Consider the following 19410-nt stretch of genomic DNA (forward strand, 5'->3'; position numbering starts at 1 on the left):
AACGGAGTAAAATATGGTTGAGGTTCTACTCGATTAGACGAAATGGCCCTGAAGCCACAGAGGGTGTTCGCTCCACCGGAAAGTCTCCCGCAGAATAAAACACGAGATGCGCGAAGAGTCTGGATAGGGTATACTCTATAAACTACTAGCTCAACGCCCGGCTTCATGGTTAAATAGAATGCTAACTCCCACGCTCGCTAACGCCGCCCTCGTCCTGCAGGACGGCAATAATGCTCTCTCCGGCAGGGACCCATATATTACAACCCCTACCTCATGCCGAACCGTGACCCAATAGTCGCGAACCTATCCGTCGCTCTGGCGGGACTCTGTGCAACCGCCGCACCCTCCATGACCCTGATCACAGAGGAGAGTTAACCTAGATTTACACTGGCTGGGAACAGGGCGGACTTACTTCTCGATCAGCAGCGCGCCTTTCTCGCGGTCTACTTTCCCGTACTTGCGGTTCCGCTGTGCGATATCGAAGAACTCGTCGAGGTTGTCGGTCCCCATGAGAGCGACAGTCTGGAGCAGCTCGTCGAGGTTCTCTTTAAGGATAGGGTTGTTGAGGCTGTCGACGAAGGAGGAGAGGAATTCGGTGTCCGTGGCGAGGGCTTGGACAGCGAAGGGCGTGATGCGCTTGACGGTTTCGTCGAGGGGGAGGTTCTGGGAGGAATGTAATTAGTGGGGTGACGAGATTTTCCGCATTGAGCGGACAATGAGAGGGAGTGAACGCACTAAAATCATAGTGGAGGCGTGGCTGAGAGCATCGAAGTAGATGAACTCTTTGATTTCCGTAGGCAGCCCGAGAAGAACTGAGTTCATAATATTTGAGAGGTAGCGGGTGAGCTCTTGCATGTAGTTGCTGGGCTCAACAGTGGGCCTAGTGGACATCCTGAAGCTGTGTTAATACCTCAATTAAGTCACGTTCAGGGCTTTGGCGTTGCAAGCACATACCAGTCGTATTCGGCTGTCTCGATCAGATCGTCGATCTTCGAATTCACCAACTCGAAAATACGATCCGAGGCCGTCTTCTTTGCGGTTCGGAACTGCTCTGTTGCTGCGAGAACTACCGGCCCAGTGTCGGAACTTGATGAACGCGCTTGAAAGAGCAGGCCTTGCAATTCCTGGCAAGCGGTTTCGAAATGTTCCAAGTTAGTGAGAATCTGGACAATCTGTCCAGGATACTGTGAGCTGAGCCGGTCGACTAGCGATTGGCAAACTTTCTCGCATAGGAGCTCATCGAGGGACTGTATGGACATGTGTTAGTTTGCTTTTGCTGGTTTCCACTGTTCAGCTCTTACCGTTTTAAGGGTTTCGTCAATAACACTGGATCGTTTGAAGTGGTCGTCGGAAAAGAGGTATATCTGATTGAGGAAGTTGCGTATATCGATACAGCAGAGCGGATACATTTGGGAGAAGGGGAGCACGCAAGGGAAGCTAACATAATTGTCAGCTGGCCCGAGAATGGCGAGTAAAATACGTACGTGAGTTGATCGCGGTCTTTATCTGGCGTGTACCAACTGACATTAACGACCTTGTCGTATTCTTCATGGTTGTTGATTGGCATGGGCATGTAGTCATCCGTGGAAACAATCTGTATCCCCGTCAGCGGATGGTTACGAAATCGAAGCAGGTACTAACTTCTTGGAAATCTTCACTGAAACGTTGCTTGAGAAGTTCCGAATATTTTTCAAAGAGGATGAGCACTAAATTGTTGAGAGTAGAAACGTTATAGCCCCAGTGCTAGCAGTTAATCAGTACAGAACGAATATGTGGTGAGAAGTAAGCCAACCTCCAGAGTTAGGATAAACAGAGCAACTCTGCCCTTGATCTTTAGAAGTAGTTCGTCGTTGTCTACTGTGTGCAATGCGCTGGAGATCAGTTTGATAGTGCTTTTGCACATGGAATCCCAGAGCTCATCGACCTATGAGACCATCAGCTTCATTACTCTTGTGCACCGTCCTTAGAGTTCAGTGGTTGCCAACATCAATTGCGGCCCGGAAGTTTTCAGTCTTCTTCATGGTTGCTTTCTCGACAATGGCGAACCCAGCAATACTTTCTAGTAAACTACTCAAATCCGAGCCATCATCATCTAATAGATTCAGTGATGACGGAATAAGGAGCTCCTTCTGCCTCCGACGAGTAGCCGCATATTCTGCCCGGAAGTGGTCGCTTCGGCCAAGAGTCTCATGGATGTGCATGCACTCAAACAGAGGCGAGAAGTCTACCTGGGTCTCCGTTTCGTCGTTATTGAGAATGTCGAATTCGTCAGTTTCGTCGGCAACAAGCTCCATCGCAGAATTGAGTTTAAACTTCAGGAAATGTTCATCCTCCTTCATTCTCTCCTCATGCCTCGTCCGCCTCATATCCGTGTGATAAAAAGCTACTTCGCCCAGGTACTGAGAAGCTTCTCGAATGCGGTAAAGCCAAGTGTTCAAGTCTGTCATCACAGCCTCGGCAATCAGTCGCTGGGTTGCTGGCACAGATTTCTCAATCGTTTCGGCAATTTTGTATCTGCTGATTTCCTTCAGATGCACATTTTGTAACTCATCCAGAGCACGGAGCGCGGCATAGTGATTCTTCTTAATAAGCAAATCATGAACCTGGTTGGCAAGACGAAGGACATCCAAGCATGCATTAAGTGCTTCAGAGGTTTCATCAATATTTTGCCGTACGCCGCGAGAATCCACTAGGGATTTCTTCTGCTCCGCGAGCTTTTCCGTGCTAGCTTGAATGGATTGGTTCAGTTGGAGAATTTCCGTCGTCAATCTTACGGTACCCTCCCGGACCCTCAGCAACGAATTTACAGAGCTAACGAATTCCTGGTGATTGTTGTTGCACATCTTCTCAATATCAGCCTCCCGCTCAGCGGAGAGTTGGTTGAGAGCCTGGATGAGATATCCTGCGCGATCTGAATAACGGACATCTTTCATAACAGGGACAAGCTGGTCGATATAGTCAGAGTCAGAGGATGACTGGGTTATCTGGCGCAATGCGTTAGTTTTATTAGGCACATTATGCAGTGCAGCCTTTGATCTACCTGCTTAACTGCCATATACAGGTCATCCCCGGGATCCACAGCGGAAGGCATGATGCTGTATTTTCCAAAGAAAATTGGTGAAGTTTCGCAGGTTAATTGTTTTCCAAGATTACATGATGAGTTTTAAGTAAAATTCACAGTAATTTATCCGCGTGCGAGCATATATCCCCAAGAAATGACACTCGACGCGTTCAATTGCCAATCCATAGAAGCCGGTGAAGTCGTAAGCCATACCGGAAAATCATCGGGCCTTTCGAGGCTTGGCTGACATGGGTCTTCTGCGATGACGGAGGTCGAAAAGTCCCAAACCCCACTAAAAAACGAGAATTCTGGGCAGGGTCGGAGTCATAGAGCAATCTTCAACAACATCACTCTCAGACCTCAGATATATTCGAAAACAAATAGGGCGTTCAAAGTCTGCAATTATGGATTCCATGCTTCGTAAGTAAAAAGACTCCCCAATTGGAAGAAAATTAATCCAGCTCCGCTAGCCATCATTGGGAGTTCTAAGTAAGTTTTTTACCATCATATACTATGATAGCTAGCTAATGATAGTATAGATCGGCTCTCCTACTTGGAGCGGGCTTTGTGTACGTCTATTCCCCTACCCACAAGTAATATTTCATAACGCTAGAAAAGCACCCGTCCCACTGCCGAGATTCTTGGGAATGCAGGCATCAACATCACAGTTGGTATGTCGCCAATTTGGATATAGAGGATGAATATTAATGGCCGATTCAGCATGCAGAACACTCGAGAGAGCAGAGAAATTAGCCAGCGGTATCAAAAATGCCCACGCGATAAGCGTAAATACTGTCGTAGTTCAACATCTCATCTAAATTTACTAACCCTCTCAGCTTGACGTCAACGATTCCGAGGCTCTTGACAGAGAGGTCGCCAAAGTTTCCGTAGTCATCAGTCTTATTCCCTAGTATATAGACCAATCTCGTCTTGCCTAAAGATTTTTGTTAACGATTTCTAGTACCTTTCACGCCACCGTCATCAAGTCCGCGATCCGAAACAAGAAGAATGTTGTCACTACATCATACGTTTCCCCGGCCGTATGTTCTCCAAAATAATACCATAATGTGTAGAAAGCGCTGACTTTAAAAGATGATGGAGCTGGATAAGGAAGCGAAGGAGGCTGGCATTACGGTCATGTACGAACACCCAGTATTGCGCAAGGGAGAGCCAAGCTAATTAATTCCAGGAACGAGATTGGGTAATAGACTTACAAAGTGTCCAGATCCTCCAGAAATACTAATGTTCTTACATGCTCGATCCTGGTATTGACCACTTGTCAGCTGTACTCACGATTGATGAGGTCCACAAGTATGGTTTCAGTCATTTAGATAATTGGAGTGAACCACTACTAACAATTAGTACAGGGCAGGTGGTAAGGTCTTAAGTTTTCTATCCTACTGGTAGGTTTGAAGAACAGCTTTCATCGTGATAAGAGTACTGACGTATTGTTAGTGGAGGACTGCCAGCCCCAGAAGATTCAGACAATCCACTGTATGCAATCCAATTGGGCTGGGGACCACAGCTTAGGTAAATAACAGAGTACAGTGGTTACAAGTTCAGCTGGAGCTCCCGTGGTGTGCTACTTGCGCTAAGAAATCCCGCAAAATACGTGAGCGCAGCAACTTTCAGAGCATATGATTTGAAACTAACTATTCTTTTTCAGTACAAGGACGGCAAAATCGAAGAAGTCGAGCCTCAGGATCTGATGGGCACTGCGAAGCCATATTTCATCTATCCTGGCTATGCATTCGTGGCCTATCCAAATCGCGACTCCACCCCCTATGTACGTCTTGGATACCCGTATTTCCCAACTAAATTAGGACTAATCTATTGGTGCAGCGGGAACGGTATTACATCCCGGAGGCTCAGACTATTATGTAAGTGGGACGCTTGTGGATCTGAGACTCTTACTAACACCTTTTCAGTCGCGGGACTCTGCGTTACCAAGGTTCTTGAGACTCCGTTATCGGTTACTGAAGTCTATCTAATTCAATTAGGTTTCCCCGAGTTCGTCCGTTGTCTGGTGGACATGGGCTTTTTAAGCGGTTAGCGCAGCTTCATGGCATACGATTTATCCAAGTGTGTGCTTATGCTGATATTGTATGCAGAGGAGGAAAAGGATTTCCTCAAACCAGGCAAAAAATTGAGCTGGAAAGAGGCTACTGTCAGTCGATTTGTTATACATAATATCGCCTGTAAACCATCTGACCTCGAATCTTAGGCTAAAATTGTCGAATCAACATCACTAGACGAGACGTAGGTGCACTTCCAAGGGTTTTAGACTATTTAGTGCTAACCTTAATGGTAGCGACATCATCTGGGCTATTAGCTCAAGAACAAGCTGTAATACTCATTTCTCGGGCACATAACCACGAGTTATTCAAAACTGACCGCTGCATAGTCAAGGACACTGACGAGAAGAACCGCATCATTGATGGGCTACGCTGGATTGGTATGTTCAGCGATGAAGACATTATCCCTTGCGGTAATCCATTGGATACTCTATGCGCAACTCTCGAAAAGAAGATGCAGTATGAAGAAGGCGAGCGCGATTTCGTAATGCTGCAACACAAATTCGAGATCGAGAACAAGGACGGCAGCAAAGAAACACGTACCTCTACCCTCGTCGAATATGGTGACCCCAAAGGATATTCATCGATGGCTCGGTTGGTGGGAATTCCTTGCGCGGTCGCGGTGCTCCAGGTACTTGATGGAACGATCAGCGAGAAGGGAATCTTGGCGCCAATGACGCCCGAGATCTGCAGGCCACTGTTGAAAACATTAACTGAGAACTATGGAGTTCACATCCGAGAAAAAGTTATTTCGTAGGCGTGTGCATGCACTGGCCATAGCCTCAGTGTATGGAATCAACATGGACGGTGGTAGGACTCGCTTCGGTTATCAAAAGCATTCACTCTAAAAGCATATCTAGAGATATACTAGAAAGAAGGGGCTTCATTACAAAGTGGTAGAATAGTTTATGTATCACCCGTATCACAAATGTGCCCAATTCATGATGCTCCATAGCATATTCCGAGTTTGATGTTTCACCAGTAACCAACGGCCTAGACGCTCTTCTAGGTTATCAGGATTTCCTCCGAATATTTGCATGTCTCATCAGGATGGCAAAACTTATTGTGATTGAGTTCTTGGGTTGCCACAAATTGGACAAAATCAGCAACTTTTCCAAATCACAGTAATGGGCGATTTTCCCCAGCTCACTCCGAGTTGAATCGTCAAGCTTCTTATTTACTCCTTCGTTAGATGCGTAAATGGTAATTGAGTTGATAAAGAAGAGCTACCAAAAAGCCTGGTGTTCCAACGTACAGTTATGAATGAAACACACTGCAGGTGATCGATCGTGCAAAGGCAGGGAATTTTTCAGCAAAAGAGACAATTGACAACTTAAATTTCCCCTTACGAGTTTCTTGTGACAAAGGGAGTGTTGGTGAAGCTGGAATAGGTTGCCTGAACCTTATTAGGCTAAGGCAGCCGTCCCCGGAAACAGCGACTCCTATGTTTGGCTCGGGTGGCGTAGAGCCTGTCGCCTTACATTAACTTAACACTAAACTGGTATCGTGACTTTTTATATTCTATATTCTATAGTAGCCTAGAAGGCTCTGTGCCGCGGGTATATTGGCCTGGCGTCGATTACTACTATATTAAGCTTAGTTCAGGGCATTTGACCCACCCAATTCGTGTATTTAATGAGGCTCTAGAGCCTCTCGCAATAGACAGGAGGTCTCATCCTTGATCGTCCTGTTCGACATTCTCTCTGCTCGCGGCTCTGCTCGCGTCTCTGCCCGTGCCTTGCCCGTGCGCCTCTTACAAAGGGAGACGCGTAGAGAGCGACGCGTATAAAGAGACGCGTAGAGCATAAGAAAGAGTAAATATAGATAACGGGAAGGCTAAAATAGGCCCCGAGTAGTGTCTTGGCTCCCTTTCCCGCCTGCTGAGCCGCCGCTAATCAAAATATTTGGATGGTAAAGTTACTCCAAGTGTTACTGTCCGGATCCTGGCCGGTTGTCCACCTCACTGAAGAACGCATCGAGGGTCTTCTGTCGATCTTCTGTCGGCACGCTATCCTTGCCATATACGGATCTTGCGGCCAGTGATAACAGTGAATTGAAATCAGACATTAATCTTGATGATTCTTGGGAGATATCCATAACGCTTCCAGCGTCGTGAGAGCTTTCTGATTCTGCTTCAGCCAGGGCACTCTGTTCTGTCACTTTCCTCTCCAGGCCCTCCATTCGCTTATAGAGATCTCTCATCATATTAGAATAGGGGGCTCTTTCTCAAGGACCCGCATCTTGGCATGTAGTAAGGACACAAATTTTCGCACCATAAACACACTCTACCCCTGACCGCCGGCAGAATTGCATATCGGTAATGCCCGCGAAGATTTCATCTATTCAATTAGCATGTCAAGAGTGAGCACAACCATCATAATCTCATTCACTAACCTTCCTCTTGCTTGCATATTTTGCAGCTCATCGGGGCAGTCGACCTCGCACTCTCCAACCCTGATGCGGCCGCACGGGGTGGTGTCTTTGGGTTAGTATGGCCCTCCACGGATCCTGGCTGTGACATGATTCCATTGGGAAAGCTGAGATTGGTGACAGCTCCATGGTTGATGTGTGGTGGGTCGGTATGAAAGCTGTTTACATTCAACGTCGGAGGCACATGAAATAAAGCGGCGGTCGCGGGAAGCCAAACCCGGACTCGGGAAAACCTATTACGCCTTTTTCATCAACCTGTGCTTATATTTTGTTCCGCAAGAATAGAGCCATACTCTCCAGTGGATAGGCGTTTTTATGTCGTTGAAAAATTCTGATGTCTCTGGGAATATGTTCTAAGACTTTCAAATTTAGATCTGCATGTTCTGAGTTTACAGCTATTTTGTGGCATAAAAAGTCACGATAGCTAAGAGCGCATAGACCGGAGGACATGTAACCTTCGACCCTCTATCATTGGGGGTGTATCGGGCATAGAGTGCGCTTCTGATCACGGGAAGCTAAGTTTTCGGTAAAGAAATGTCAGAAAACTCTCATAATTGTAGTGCTTTCTATCCTAACCACAAAGCGCCATCAGATGGTATACTTAAACCTCGGATGCCTATATCCTAACGTTCCTTCGTCTCCTTCTGCAAGTCGAGAGTCCCTTTGCCCAGTAGCTCGCTTGCGATTTTCCCAGGTACAGTATAAGATGGCGGTGATAGACAGTATCAATGACATACATAGCACACCGATGTTGATCGCGTGGCCAGTGGTATAGTGAGGTCTGAGAAGTGTCAAATTTAGTCCCTGCGAGACGTAGGACGAGCAATGAAAAAAAAAACTTACGCATCCTTTTGCAGGTAGGTGAATGTAGCAATGAATGCTGCCATATTGGCAATCATAATCTGGGCGCCAGTCCCAGTAGCTCGGACATAATGCGGAGCTAGGTTATTTGCTAACCATCCCATGACAAGTGGGCTACACGGAAAGACGCCCGCCGCAACTAGGAAAGTTCCTCCGTATCGGGTAAGGGGTCGTGAGCTGGCTATCAACATGATGTAGCCCACTATAGCAACGGTTGTACCCACAATCATCAGCGGCCCGCGTACTTTGAGTCTATCGGAGAAGTATCCGACAAGGAGCACGGTGAAGAATCCGCCCATATTGGGTGGCACCGTAAACAACTGTGCTTTAACAGAAGTGTATCCGAGGCTCTTGATGATTGTAGGTAGGAAAAGAGAGAACGAGTATATGGGTGTAATTATTGCGAAGAAGTTGAGCGAGAGAAGGATGGTGTTCCAATTCAGAAGAGCACGCCGTACCCAAAACCATGAGAAGGATTCTTGCGCGACATCACCAGATGGAGTAGATCCGTGTGCATCGAGTTTCATGCGTGCTAGAGCGCCATCAAGTTCTTCTTCAGTTAAAAATTTTGCTTCACTAGGTGTGTGTGGAAGAAAGAACATCGTTAGAATCCCAAAGAGTATCGTTATCCCGCCCTCGACGAAGAAGATGAAGGGCTAAATAAAGCGTTAGCGATATCGATAGACAGAAAATAGTATCGTACCCAGCCATTGTAGCCTCCGGATTTGATCTCTGCAAGCCCGGTTGCTAGAAGCCCACCGAATGCTCCACTAAGAGGTGCTGCACAATAGAAAAGTCCAATTCGATAAAGTAGTTGATGCCGTCGGTAGAACATTGCGAGGTAGATAATCATCCCTCCAAGAAGACCACCTTCCGCCAGGCCAAGGAAGAATCGTGCCACTAAGAGCCCTGCATAGCTCTTTACGAACCCGATGCACATGCTCACTATACCCCAGGAAATGATAAGGCACGGCAAGTAATAGCCCGCCCCGAAATATTTGAGCAACAGGTTGCTGGGAATGTCATAGCAAATGTACGGAACGTAGAATATGGCTAATGCAATGTTGAATTTGTTGGCTCCAAGATTGAGGTCGGTAGCCAGGCCGTCGATTCGAGCATTTCCAATATTGCTTCGATCAATAAATGCTAGAAGCCAGAGACCGAAAAGCCATGGAACGATATGCTTGTCAAACTTCCGTGTGATTCTCTGGTCAAGCTCTGAACGGATTGGCGAGGAGTCTTCACAGGTAGAATTGATTTTTTCAATGTGGGCGGCATCTTTGTTGTATGGCAGATGCTGAGGTTGTGAATCTATAAGTGGAGAAGCCATGATGGATACAGGAAAGATAGGCAGGGCGGAGGGGAAAGCTTTTACGAAATTGAAAGTGCAACAGACCTCAGATCTAGGCGGAGTGTAAGAGTAGTACAGAAATCCTAAAGGAGTACAAATGTTTGCTTCGGGTTCTCCGCATAAGCCCTGTCGCACGTAGCGGGATGCATGATCGACTGCCTGCGTCGACCAAGCGTGAAGAAAGGGGGAGGGATCTGCATGGGGGCAGATCGTAAGAAGACGGCAATGAACAGCGGCAGCATAGCATTGTACGCAGTATAGGAAACATTTTCAGAGGCATATATGTTATCGAGTGGGCGAACATGTAGTCAGTTTTGGCAAGTCGCCCTTGCACTGAGCGGGAGACAGCATTATTTCTGCAAGCAATCTTCAGTGGCGGACGCCGCCAAGCTTTTCGGCAGCCCCTTCCGTCAAAGCTCCAGCAAAGGCGGCTCAATTAGAAGACTGCAGCACCTCACCTCATGATTACTACTACTATCGCGACAGGATGCGACTGACAGAGGATGAAATATACCGCTCGTCAACACAGTTCAGGATATGGTCCTATACAGCCGACGCTCTAGCATCGCTGCGCTCCAGTACCAATGTCACCGCGTCTCAGCGCGTCAAAGCTGCCGTCAGGCGCCACAGAGAGGCACGGAAAGAGAGCGCAAGCAATAGCGAGGCTGAAAAAACCGGCGCAGAGAATGGAGCGACTCCAACCGCAATTTTAGAAAAGGAGGTAGATTGCCTCACACTCGAGGAGGAACAGAAGGTTGTGGATGCCTACTGCAAACAGGCAATACGGCTTGGAGAGTTCTTCAACTTTCCTATCAATGTCATTGTAAGTTCAATTCCGTACATAGGGAGCTTGTCACATTAGATCTAATTGTTATTGTCGTTTTAGGCGACGGGAGTACAATATTTGAAGCGCTTTTACTTGTTCAACTCGCCCATGACCTACGAGCCAAAGGTCATCATGCGGAGCGCCATGTTTCTTGCCACCAAGACTGAGGGTTTCCATATCACGGCCGAGAATTATGCCTCCCGTCTCCCAAAAACAACTGCTGAGCAAGTCCTCGCGCCGGAATACCTCATTACCCAAGCATTACGATTTACGTTTGACGTTAGGCATCCATATCGTGGGCTGAATGGCGGGCATATGGAAATGTCAGCGATGGCTCATGGAAAAGCTGCTGTCCTCTCCTCAATTAACAAGTCATCCGCAGAATTGCAAAATGAGATTCTCAAGCTCCCTCTTCGACCCAACGGACCTTCGTCACAAATGACTGTCCATAGCCTGGAGAAAAGGTTGGGAGAGGCTACTGCTAAAGCAAATAAGACTCTAAAATCTTCCGCTATTCTCACGGATGCTTACTTTCTGTATCCACCCTCGCAGATATGGCTTTCTGCTTACCTACTAGCTGATGAAGTCCTCACTCTCTTCTATATTTCGACCAAATTCCCAGATGGCGTTAACCCCACCACTCCCACTGGTGTCTCAAAATCTCGGTTGATCGCCACAATCCGGGCATGTGCAGCTCTTCTGGCTACTGGGTTGAGTACGGTAAATGTAGGCGTGGAAGAGAACGTAGAAGAAATTCGAGCAATTGAAAAGAAACTCCGTCATTGCCGTGATCCGGACAAAATGGACTTGGTGAAGCTGAATAAGGCGCATAAGCGGGATGCTGGGACTGACGGGAAGCTAGAAGAGAGCGTAGTAAAAAGGCGGAAGCTGGAGCGCGAGAAGAATGAAAAGGAGGCTGACGAATTCTGGGGACCAGAGTTGCCGACAATAGGGAGTCGCGTTGCGACTCCTGCCGTTTGAGGTTCAACGGAAGCATTGCATGGCGTTCGGGATATCCTGTGGAGTATTTCCTGCGGCTTTTGGAATGGAATCACATTGGGCTCTTATTGTATCCACTCGAGCATTGGAGGCGTTTGGGAGCTCCTCATCTGCCTGCGGATTTTGGAATATTGACAAATCTAGCAAATGGCCATAGGTATCTTTACTAATCAATTCATCCTTACTTTATTTACAGGCCAGCCATGTGTCTTTGAGTGGCCTCTTATAACCTCGAAGGGATAGACCCTCAAACTCTAATTCTATTCTTCGGTTTGGCTTATCTTGGGCTAGCTTTGTCCTTCCATATCTCGAATTTTATGCTACAACTCGATCGTTCTCTAATAAGTTACATGAGTTCTAAAATCTAACATGCACCGCTCAGTCTCCTAATTCTCTGGACAGCGTCTTCTTACCACTAGTTCACACGTATCGCTGCCTCAAACCTTTGAACACGGATCCAAGCTTGCTCAAATGAAGTAGCTGTCACCCTTTCCTTTAGCCCAATCATCTCATGATCGACATACCAATCTGAATTTACTTAGTTATCCTACCTCCAAATCCACTGTAACTTATTTCTCCTGAAAATACCTCGCTTTCAAACTACAGAGCCATTCAAGTCAGCTCTGCTTATCCTCCTATTCAACGAGGACCTCACGTCACCTAAGTTTCCCAACCGTAATAGAAAAGTCAACGCTCATTCTCCATCCTCCCCTCATATATTCTGTTGTGGCTCGTACGCCTATACCTTAGCACCTCACCCTTGTACATATTTTGAATATTCTCACTACATAACAGCATACGGATTACACTCTGCGCCGTTTTGAAAGGACTGATACGCTGAGGGCTCGTTCTTTTCACACACGCAGTTCCTATTGATGAAGGGGAACCGAACTACTATGTACAGTACACTGCAACTTCCCGACCATGAAGATTGCTCAGATTGCCTTAAAGAATCCTTTCCCCAAGCCCGACCAACCCTAGCCTGGAGAAGAGTGAAGGTTCCTGGTGAACAGAAACAAGTGGCGTTTAAACATGGGAGCTTTTAGAACCTGACTGCGGCTTGGGTTCGGCCCCACCTACAGTACTTCGTGCACTAGAGATCCTCTCTTAAAAACCTTGGGGCCCATAATGCCCAGAAATATCTAAAAGACATTGCTTTCGGATCTTATAAGGGACAGAACAAGCGCGTAGAGTGTGATTTCGATCAGCTATCTATCGCTCTCCAACAACAGACTGATAGCTCTCACCTATGCATCAAAATTAAAAATCTTCACAGTACATGCAACCTTATTGAAAGGTAGCACCGGACTACAAAACTTGCGCATACTTATTTTTCTATCAAAAACTATCGATTTTCCGGCTCTCGAGACCTAATTCCCACTGCCTAGCGAGCTAGAGGTGGATTTATTTACCTCTTTACCTTTCCCTAATAGAATTTTTTTTAAAGGGGTGGTCCTAGCTTACAAGCGAAAATAAGTAATATAGAGATAGTGTGGGGGGGGTACAGGCTCTCGCAGACAGGAAGTCACGGTGCGGTCGGTCGGAATCAGTCGGTAGAAAAGTCAGAATCAATCAGTAGAAAAGCAGTCAGTAAGAAGAGAAGAGAAGAATGTATTCCGATAGCTGGTAAGTTAAGAGAAGGAGGAAAACCGAAGGCTCTATAAATATAGGAAAATAGGGGGGGGTACAAAGACATTAGGCAACGACCATTCTACACTACCGGGAATCTGATTTATGAGATAAGCCGCGGCCCTCCATTGCAAATCTTGGCATAGATATTATATCACGTGCGTAATAAAAAGGGAGGGCACATAAAAGATAATCTTATTTTTAATAGATTCTCTTTTCTGATCTTCACGTGCTATCACGTGGCATTATTGCTAAGCTACTTCTCTTAAACTATATATACCTATTTCTCTACTTTAGGTCTACTTACTACTACTTTAGGTCTAATTATTACTTCCTTAGGTATAGATCCGGCGCTCCAAGCGCTCCACGGCCTCAGATCCACACCACGCCGACTGCAAAATCACCAGATCCACAGCCAATGAAGAGAGACGCCGGCCGGCCGCTCCAAATAGGCGCCAATCCAAATAGATCACTGAGGCACAAGGCTTACCGTTAACTCCGAAGTTGTAGAGCCGGTCTTTGAAGCCATAGGCTTTAAGGAGATTTCCAAGAATGAGGTGTTGGGAGTTGACAGGATATGAAGCTATTAATCTTGGTAAGGGTATATCAAGGAAAAACCGACTCATGGAGTAGTAGAAATAGTGAGGCAAGCAAGTCTAGGAGAGCTGCTGAACACCATGAGTTGTTGCGAGTAACGTGCAAGTGAAGTTAGATAGACTTTAGGAGTTTAGAAAACATTAAGAGCAGTGGCGAGAAAGCAAGAAATGATGGAAGGAACAGCACGACTATTAATAGAATGCGAGACTCTGTCGTGTCTTCAAAGCGAGATGCATCATTTCAAACAGTGGCTGAGTGCGGGAGTCTGGAGTCGTAATTAACTTAAGTGATCACTGCTCAAGGAACTGGGTTGGGAAGTAATGCTCGCCGAGTCTATTTGCTTGATTAAGTCTAATTCTCAGTTTCAATCAAAGGGAGATTCCTCGCCTAGAAGGCAGAAACTTAGTAATTGCCTTGCAGGCATTCATTGATACAGGCGGCCGAAGCAAGCCGAGAACAAACCGCTGCTCAGGAACAGAACCTGTTTACGCAATGGAATCCTAGTCTAACCCCTCTACAAGTACAGCCCTTCAGGTTCGCCTTCGCTCTTTGTCTTCAGGACGCGTTCCCTGGCTGCCCTAAAGTCCTCCATCTTCACCCTCATCCTTCGTTCTCTTAACGCCATAAGACCAGCTTCGGAGCAAATGGCCTTAATATCAGCACCGGACAAATCATCTTTCTGGTTAATGAATTCGTCGAGATCAACGTCGTCATTGAGAGACATTTTCGAGGTGTGGAGGGTGAAGATCTTTTTCTTAGTGGATTCTAATAGAAAATTAGTTAGCACATAAGAGCACATGTAACAGGAGAGAAAGTTACGTACGATCAGGGTTTTCGAATAGAATCTTACGGTCAATACGGCCAGGACGGATGAGAGCCGGATCAAGAGTCTCGATCTTGTTGGTAGCCATAATGACTTTCACGTCACCACGATCGTCGAAACCGTCCAGCTGATTGAGCAATTCCAACATGGTACGCTGGATTTCACGCTCACCACCGGACGTTGACTCGTAACGCTTGGTACCAATTGCATCGATTTCGTCAATAAAGACAATGGAAGGGGAATGCTCAGCGGCAACCTATCAATGTCAGGATGAATAGCAGATGTAGTGTGGATAATTCATACCTGGAAAAGCTGTCGGACAAGCCGCGGACCATCACCAAGATATTTCTGGATCAGTTCGCTTCCGACAATTCTCAAGAAAGTTGCACTGGTCTGGTTTGCCACAGCCTTTGCCAGTAGGGTTTTGCCAGTGCCTGGAGCACCATACAAGATGACCCCCTTTGGTGGCTTGATACCCATTTCCTCATACAGCTCTGGGTGAAGCAGAGGAAGTTCCACGGCCTCCCGAACCTCCTGGATCTGTAACTCCAACCCTCCAATATCCGCATATGACTCTGTAGGGGCCTTATCTAACTTCATCACTGAGACTAGAGGATCAGAATCCTCAGTCAACACCCCCACAACCGATACCGATTTGTGATGGAGGAGGATGCTTGCACCAGGCTCAAGGAGGTCTTTATCGACGAAGGACATGATAGAGACGTAGTATTCGGGACCGGTAGCGCTTGAAACAATCGCGTGATCATCATCGATGAGTTCTTCCAAATTACCAACGCCCATCGGGCTTCCTCTCATATCATCCACTCGAGACCTCTCGTCGGCGTTTCGATCGATAGCGTCAGAGTCTCCTCCAGCTGAGGCAGGAGTTGCAGTACTTGCTGCCTTGGTCTTTCGAATCCGTTCCTGATTCTCCACGTATTCCTCTTCTAGCAGCAGATGATCATGGATACGTTGCATCCGTAAATATCTCAGCTTACACCGAGCCGTCGGGTACACTGTAGGAAGTTTGGCTGCTGCACTAGGACCAGCCGCTTTGCGCTTCTTTCTGCCGATGCGAGTGGTCGGCTGTGGTGGCGGCTCATACTTGGGCTTCTCTTTCTATCAAGCAAATAGTGTTAGTCTCACGGTTCAGCTGATGGTGATCACGTAGCTGAGATGTTTGGAACGCCGAGAGCGGCGGGATTAAACTGTTCATCTTGGTGACGAAACATACCTTCTGATCTTTCTTGTCTTTACCGTCGCCACCTGGAGGGCCTCCGCCGGCGCTGGATTGATTAGCGCCCTAATAAAGGTTAGTATGTTGAGACTCGGGGGTTTGGCGGCGAATACACTCACCATATTGCAAGACGAGGGCTAGCTTGACGAGTTTGGGTGGAAAGAAAAGCCAGGTAGCTGTGGTGATGAGCCCCCGATGGGAAGTGTAGAAACAAAGCGATGGCGATGGCAAGATGGTGTTTGTAATGCTTTCTGGCGGAGCTTAGAGGTGATTGACGACGCGAACTGCCCGTAAATCGAGAGCGTCCAAGCTCAATCAGCACGTGATTCTGCAGCCATCATGGCCGGCGTTTGTCGCCTCACCTTGCCCACAGACAGCGAGACACGTCGGATAGCTCTACATTGTGCGAGAACATTTCTGATTGACTATTTGCTTCCGTCGAGCCCCTCTCCTCATTCCCCTCTATAGCATCATCTTGTCCCATTAACAAAAGAGCTCATTGCATTGCACAGTCCCACCGGTGAAGTCCAAAGCTTCAGGTACCACTTCGAAGTCGGAATCACTCGAAGCTTCACACAAACCCCCAGCATTCATTGAAAACCTTTCACCAGCACATCTTACCCCGAAATCTCTCGCCTCCTTGAGTCTCCAATTCGACGTATCCACCCTCTTCCGGTTTGACTCATCCTCTGCTATACCTAGCCGCCTTCTCCAGCCAAGGCTGACTTTTTAAGCCCCAATAGTCCCACCTTGCTGCCTGCTTCCCTCAAGCTTTCGCCTTCTTCTTTCAACATAGGCTTCATAGATCCTCCCAACTCTCATCCTCATACCTACTCACGATGAGTTCCAATCGTGCTCGACGGATCGCGAAGGAGATTGCCGATATCCACTCGGACACTCTGTCACAGATCATTGTCGACCCCGCAGGGAGCGGAGACGACCTTACACACCTACGAGGTCAATTCAAGGGTCCACCAGACACTCCATACGAAGGTGGCACATACTATGTCGACATCCGGATCCCCAGCGAATATCCGTTCCGACCTCCGCTAATGAAATTCGAAACGAAAATTTGGCACCCCAATGTCAGCAGTCAAACGGTACGTAATCGTGTAGGCTGTTAAAAATTGTTTGGGTAATCGCTAAAATTTCTCTTAGGGTGCTATCTGCCTAGACACACTCTCCTCCCAATGGTCTCCGGTCCTCACAATCAAGTCTGCCCTCATATCCTTACAATCCCTCCTTAGCACACCGGAGCCAAAAGACCCACAGGACGCCGAGGTGGCCGGCATGCTAATCCGGAATCCTGCTGAGTTTGAGCATGTTGCTCGTGACTGGGCCGTCAAGTTTGCTGGGGCGCCTAAGAAAGAGCGAGGTGAAGGCAGCGGCGGAGCCACAGCAGAATCTATCAAGAAGAAAGCCCTACAAGCTAAGGAAAATGAGGAGAAGGCTAAGATGGCTGCGTAAGAGAACCCTCCCCTTATCATGTGGCAGGATCATGACTAACTCTCTCCCAGGTATCATGGTTACAACAAGGACCTTATCGATCGCTTCGTTGCAATGGGCTTCGATGTCGAGCAAGTGGTAGCGGCTTTCGAATATGTGGGGATTGACAAGATGGGAGGAGAAGACTATGAGCTAGAGGAAGCGTATATGGGTGACATCACTGCTCGACTTTTTGGCGAGGCGTGATTACCTGAAATAGTGTTCTCTTCTTACTTTTTTGCATTATTTTCTTTTAATTCAGACGTTTATAAGACTTATAACAAGCCACATATTATGCTATCGGGAACATTTCTGGGGTGGAAGGGGTTGCTGGCGTTTGCTGTGGGAGGAGAGTTAGCAAGATTTCTTCTCCTTCATTACTATCTGTTGGCGTCAGCTCTGAAGGGATGCTTGATCAGGTTCACTAAGCTTGTGCACTATCGGTACAATTAAGAAGCCCTATCCTTCCAACACCGTTTGAGGCTCTCAGGCCCAGCGGATGATTCCGGAATCTCCCGTGACTATGCTCTGTTGCGTAAATTTTGTCACGCTAATCCAACGTCTCTCAACCGATTTGACCTCGGAATACGCGCAAGATCTAATATAACGTCTTTCACCTTCTGTAATGCTAATAAATCGAACAAATAAGATATTATTGATTGTATAAGATTGATCAATCTCGTCAATTTGCCTCTATTTAAATCTTAGGTCTCTCTACTTGACCATTCTTTTAACTGGTCTTAGCCTTTGTACTCGCCCTACAGTGGTGTTCACGGTTATCTCATAAATCACCCCCGGGAAGAAATTGCGCCACGGCGTGGCGCTAAGGGCTAGTGCTGCGCTTATGGAGTCCTGTAAACTCCTAAGCCAATAAGTCCACCTTACCTTAGTCCTGTGGATTCCTACAAGCTCCTAGACTAATCAGATTATACTAAAAAGAATTTCTCCCTAATGGTCTAAGAGCTTATAGGCGCCCTTTATATAAGAACTTAATATTTCTTATTAGGCAATAACTCTTCTATTATAACGCTATATCTTATACTCTAAATTAACTCTAAAATATTTATAATTAGAATTAGTTAAAAGCTATTTATTTACTTTATTTAATTAAGAAATAATAGACGTCGCCGGCCTAATATATATGCCCCTATCTAATAATTCGCAAAGTCCTTTATTTAGCGCCCCTCTTAGCCCTCTTGCAAGCTTTTGCAGTGTGTGAGAATTAAATAAGTAACTTAATTGTAAATCTGTGGAAATCAAGTGATATAAATATATAAGGAAGGTGTAAGAAATAAGATGAAATGGGATACTAATGCGTAGCTAAAATAGGGTGATATGCAGTCGAGATAGGGTGATACGTAGGTGAGACTACATAGTGTTTTAGGGTACGCATGGTGCTAGTAGTCGGTTACACCTCTTCTATACTTAGGGAGGATATAAATAGACTAGCAGTAAAAGCGTGGGAGGCGCTAAAACTAGTTAAACTATAAAATAAGGGGTAATAAGGTTATATAACGAGTTACCGTGTTTATATACTTAACGTACTAAACGTATTAATGTATTACGTATTAATATACCCAACGTACTAATGTACTTAGTATCTCTTAGGAGTTAGATTGTATATTTAAAGAACTATAGTCTCTACCTTAGATAATTATCTTCTTAATAATAAATCTTAATAATTAAAGTTAATCTATATCACGGAACCCTACCGCAGGGGCCTCTATAGGAGAGCCCCGTGCTCTCGCGTATACCTCGCGTACAGCTTATGTCAGCTACGCGTAGGTATATCACCTCCTTACGCCCTTGACCCTTACGATCGATCGCGCAACGTCTTGTAGACTCCTCGAATACATACGCTTTGTAGCCACTGCCCCCGTCCCGTAACAATCTATTAGGCACTTACTCCGCCGTTATTACGTTTATTAATTAATTAATTTATATACCTAGCCTATTAACAAGCCTACCGTAGTATTTCCTATAGGCTTTTATAAGGGTTCTTTTAGCCCCTTACTTAGGCTTACAGCCCTCCTATT

General features: G+C 46.4%; 6 protein-coding genes across 6 annotated transcripts; 3 read left to right on the forward strand and 3 right to left on the reverse strand.

Annotated features, from left to right (window-relative positions):
- Positions 1 to 266: 266 nt before the first annotated feature.
- K441DRAFT_674724 (exocyst complex subunit Sec15-like protein) lies at positions 267 to 3091 on the reverse strand (the record flags this gene model as incomplete). The annotated part of the gene is made up of 10 exons (XM_067650786.1): positions 267 to 354; positions 413 to 663; positions 736 to 892; positions 955 to 1247; positions 1302 to 1437; positions 1485 to 1594; positions 1642 to 1743; positions 1793 to 1924; positions 1986 to 2945; positions 3041 to 3091. 10 exons carry the CDS (start codon positions 3089 to 3091, stop codon positions 267 to 269), a joined length of 2280 nt encoding a protein of 759 aa, XP_067507578.1.
- A 268-nt stretch (positions 3092 to 3359) lies between these two features.
- K441DRAFT_655019 (saccharopine dehydrogenase-like protein) lies at positions 3360 to 6117 on the forward strand. The gene is made up of 21 exons (XM_067647773.1): positions 3360 to 3481; positions 3532 to 3550; positions 3601 to 3630; positions 3680 to 3732; positions 3782 to 3846; positions 3898 to 3971; positions 4023 to 4101; positions 4154 to 4200; positions 4251 to 4262; positions 4316 to 4372; positions 4429 to 4464; positions 4517 to 4555; positions 4610 to 4673; positions 4728 to 4847; positions 4904 to 4941; positions 4990 to 5012; positions 5062 to 5109; positions 5173 to 5228; positions 5286 to 5320; positions 5373 to 5407; positions 5466 to 6117. The coding sequence occupies exons 1-21, from the start codon at positions 3466 to 3468 to the stop codon at positions 5891 to 5893; spliced, it is 1374 nt and encodes a 457-aa protein (XP_067507579.1). The 5' UTR covers positions 3360 to 3465; the 3' UTR covers positions 5894 to 6117.
- A 1985-nt stretch (positions 6118 to 8102) lies between these two features.
- On the reverse strand, positions 8103 to 10093 carry K441DRAFT_630030 (MFS general substrate transporter). Its single transcript, XM_067646256.1, has 3 exons — positions 9131 to 10093; positions 8410 to 9083; positions 8103 to 8347 (listed from the first exon to the last, which is right to left on the reverse strand). The coding sequence occupies exons 1-3, from the start codon at positions 9755 to 9757 to the stop codon at positions 8155 to 8157; spliced, it is 1494 nt and encodes a 497-aa protein (XP_067507580.1). The 5' UTR covers positions 9758 to 10093; the 3' UTR covers positions 8103 to 8154.
- A 138-nt stretch (positions 10094 to 10231) lies between these two features.
- K441DRAFT_693905 (cyclin-like protein) lies at positions 10232 to 11935 on the forward strand. The gene is made up of 2 exons (XM_067652680.1): positions 10232 to 10601; positions 10665 to 11935. The coding sequence occupies exons 1-2, from the start codon at positions 10266 to 10268 to the stop codon at positions 11583 to 11585; spliced, it is 1257 nt and encodes a 418-aa protein (XP_067507581.1). The 5' UTR covers positions 10232 to 10265; the 3' UTR covers positions 11586 to 11935.
- Positions 11936 to 14343: 2408 nt separating this feature from the next.
- On the reverse strand, positions 14344 to 16011 carry K441DRAFT_674728 (26S protease-like protein regulatory subunit 4; the record flags this gene model as incomplete). Its single annotated transcript, XM_067650787.1, has 5 exons — positions 14344 to 14594; positions 14653 to 14908; positions 14956 to 15771; positions 15887 to 15955; positions 16009 to 16011. The coding sequence occupies 5 exons, from the start codon at positions 16009 to 16011 to the stop codon at positions 14344 to 14346; spliced, it is 1395 nt and encodes a 464-aa protein (XP_067507582.1).
- A 460-nt stretch (positions 16012 to 16471) lies between these two features.
- On the forward strand, positions 16472 to 17736 carry K441DRAFT_655025 (uncharacterized protein). Its single transcript, XM_067647774.1, has 3 exons — positions 16472 to 16989; positions 17048 to 17352; positions 17407 to 17736. The coding sequence occupies exons 1-3, from the start codon at positions 16729 to 16731 to the stop codon at positions 17579 to 17581; spliced, it is 741 nt and encodes a 246-aa protein (XP_067507583.1). The 5' UTR covers positions 16472 to 16728; the 3' UTR covers positions 17582 to 17736.
- Positions 17737 to 19410: the final 1674 nt, after the last annotated feature.

The sequence above is a fragment of the Cenococcum geophilum genome, assembly GCF_001692895.1.
Source record: "Cenococcum geophilum 1.58 unplaced genomic scaffold K441scaffold_8, whole genome shotgun sequence".
Classification (NCBI taxonomy): Eukaryota; Fungi; Ascomycota; class Dothideomycetes; order Gloniales; family Gloniaceae; genus Cenococcum; species Cenococcum geophilum.

Coding starts and splice junctions, on each gene's coding strand:
- K441DRAFT_655019 (XM_067647773.1), top strand. Junction 4,102..4,153: donor CATCATACGTTTCCCCGGCC/GTATGTTCTCCA, acceptor TGACTTTAAAAG/ATGATGGAGCTGGATAAGGA. Junction 4,848..4,903: donor ATCGCGACTCCACCCCCTAT/GTACGTCTTGGA, acceptor CTATTGGTGCAG/CGGGAACGGTATTACATCCC.
- K441DRAFT_655025 (XM_067647774.1), top strand. CDS start 16,729: ATGAGTTCCAATCGTGCTCGACGGATCGCGAAGGAGATTGCCGATATC. Junction 16,990..17,047: donor CCAATGTCAGCAGTCAAACG/GTACGTAATCGT, acceptor AATTTCTCTTAG/GGTGCTATCTGCCTAGACAC. Junction 17,353..17,406: donor GAGAAGGCTAAGATGGCTGC/GTAAGAGAACCC, acceptor ACTCTCTCCCAG/GTATCATGGTTACAACAAGG.
- K441DRAFT_630030 (XM_067646256.1), bottom strand. CDS start 9,757: ATGGCTTCTCCACTTATAGATTCACAACCTCAGCATCTGCCATACAAC. Junction 9,084..9,130: donor CCGGAGGCTACAATGGCTGG/GTACGATACTAT, acceptor CGCTTTATTTAG/CCCTTCATCTTCTTCGTCGA. Junction 8,348..8,409: donor ACCTACCTGCAAAAGGATGC/GTAAGTTTTTTT, acceptor GACACTTCTCAG/ACCTCACTATACCACTGGCC.
- K441DRAFT_693905 (XM_067652680.1), top strand. CDS start 10,266: ATGCGACTGACAGAGGATGAAATATACCGCTCGTCAACACAGTTCAGG. Junction 10,602..10,664: donor ACTTTCCTATCAATGTCATT/GTAAGTTCAATT, acceptor TTGTCGTTTTAG/GCGACGGGAGTACAATATTT.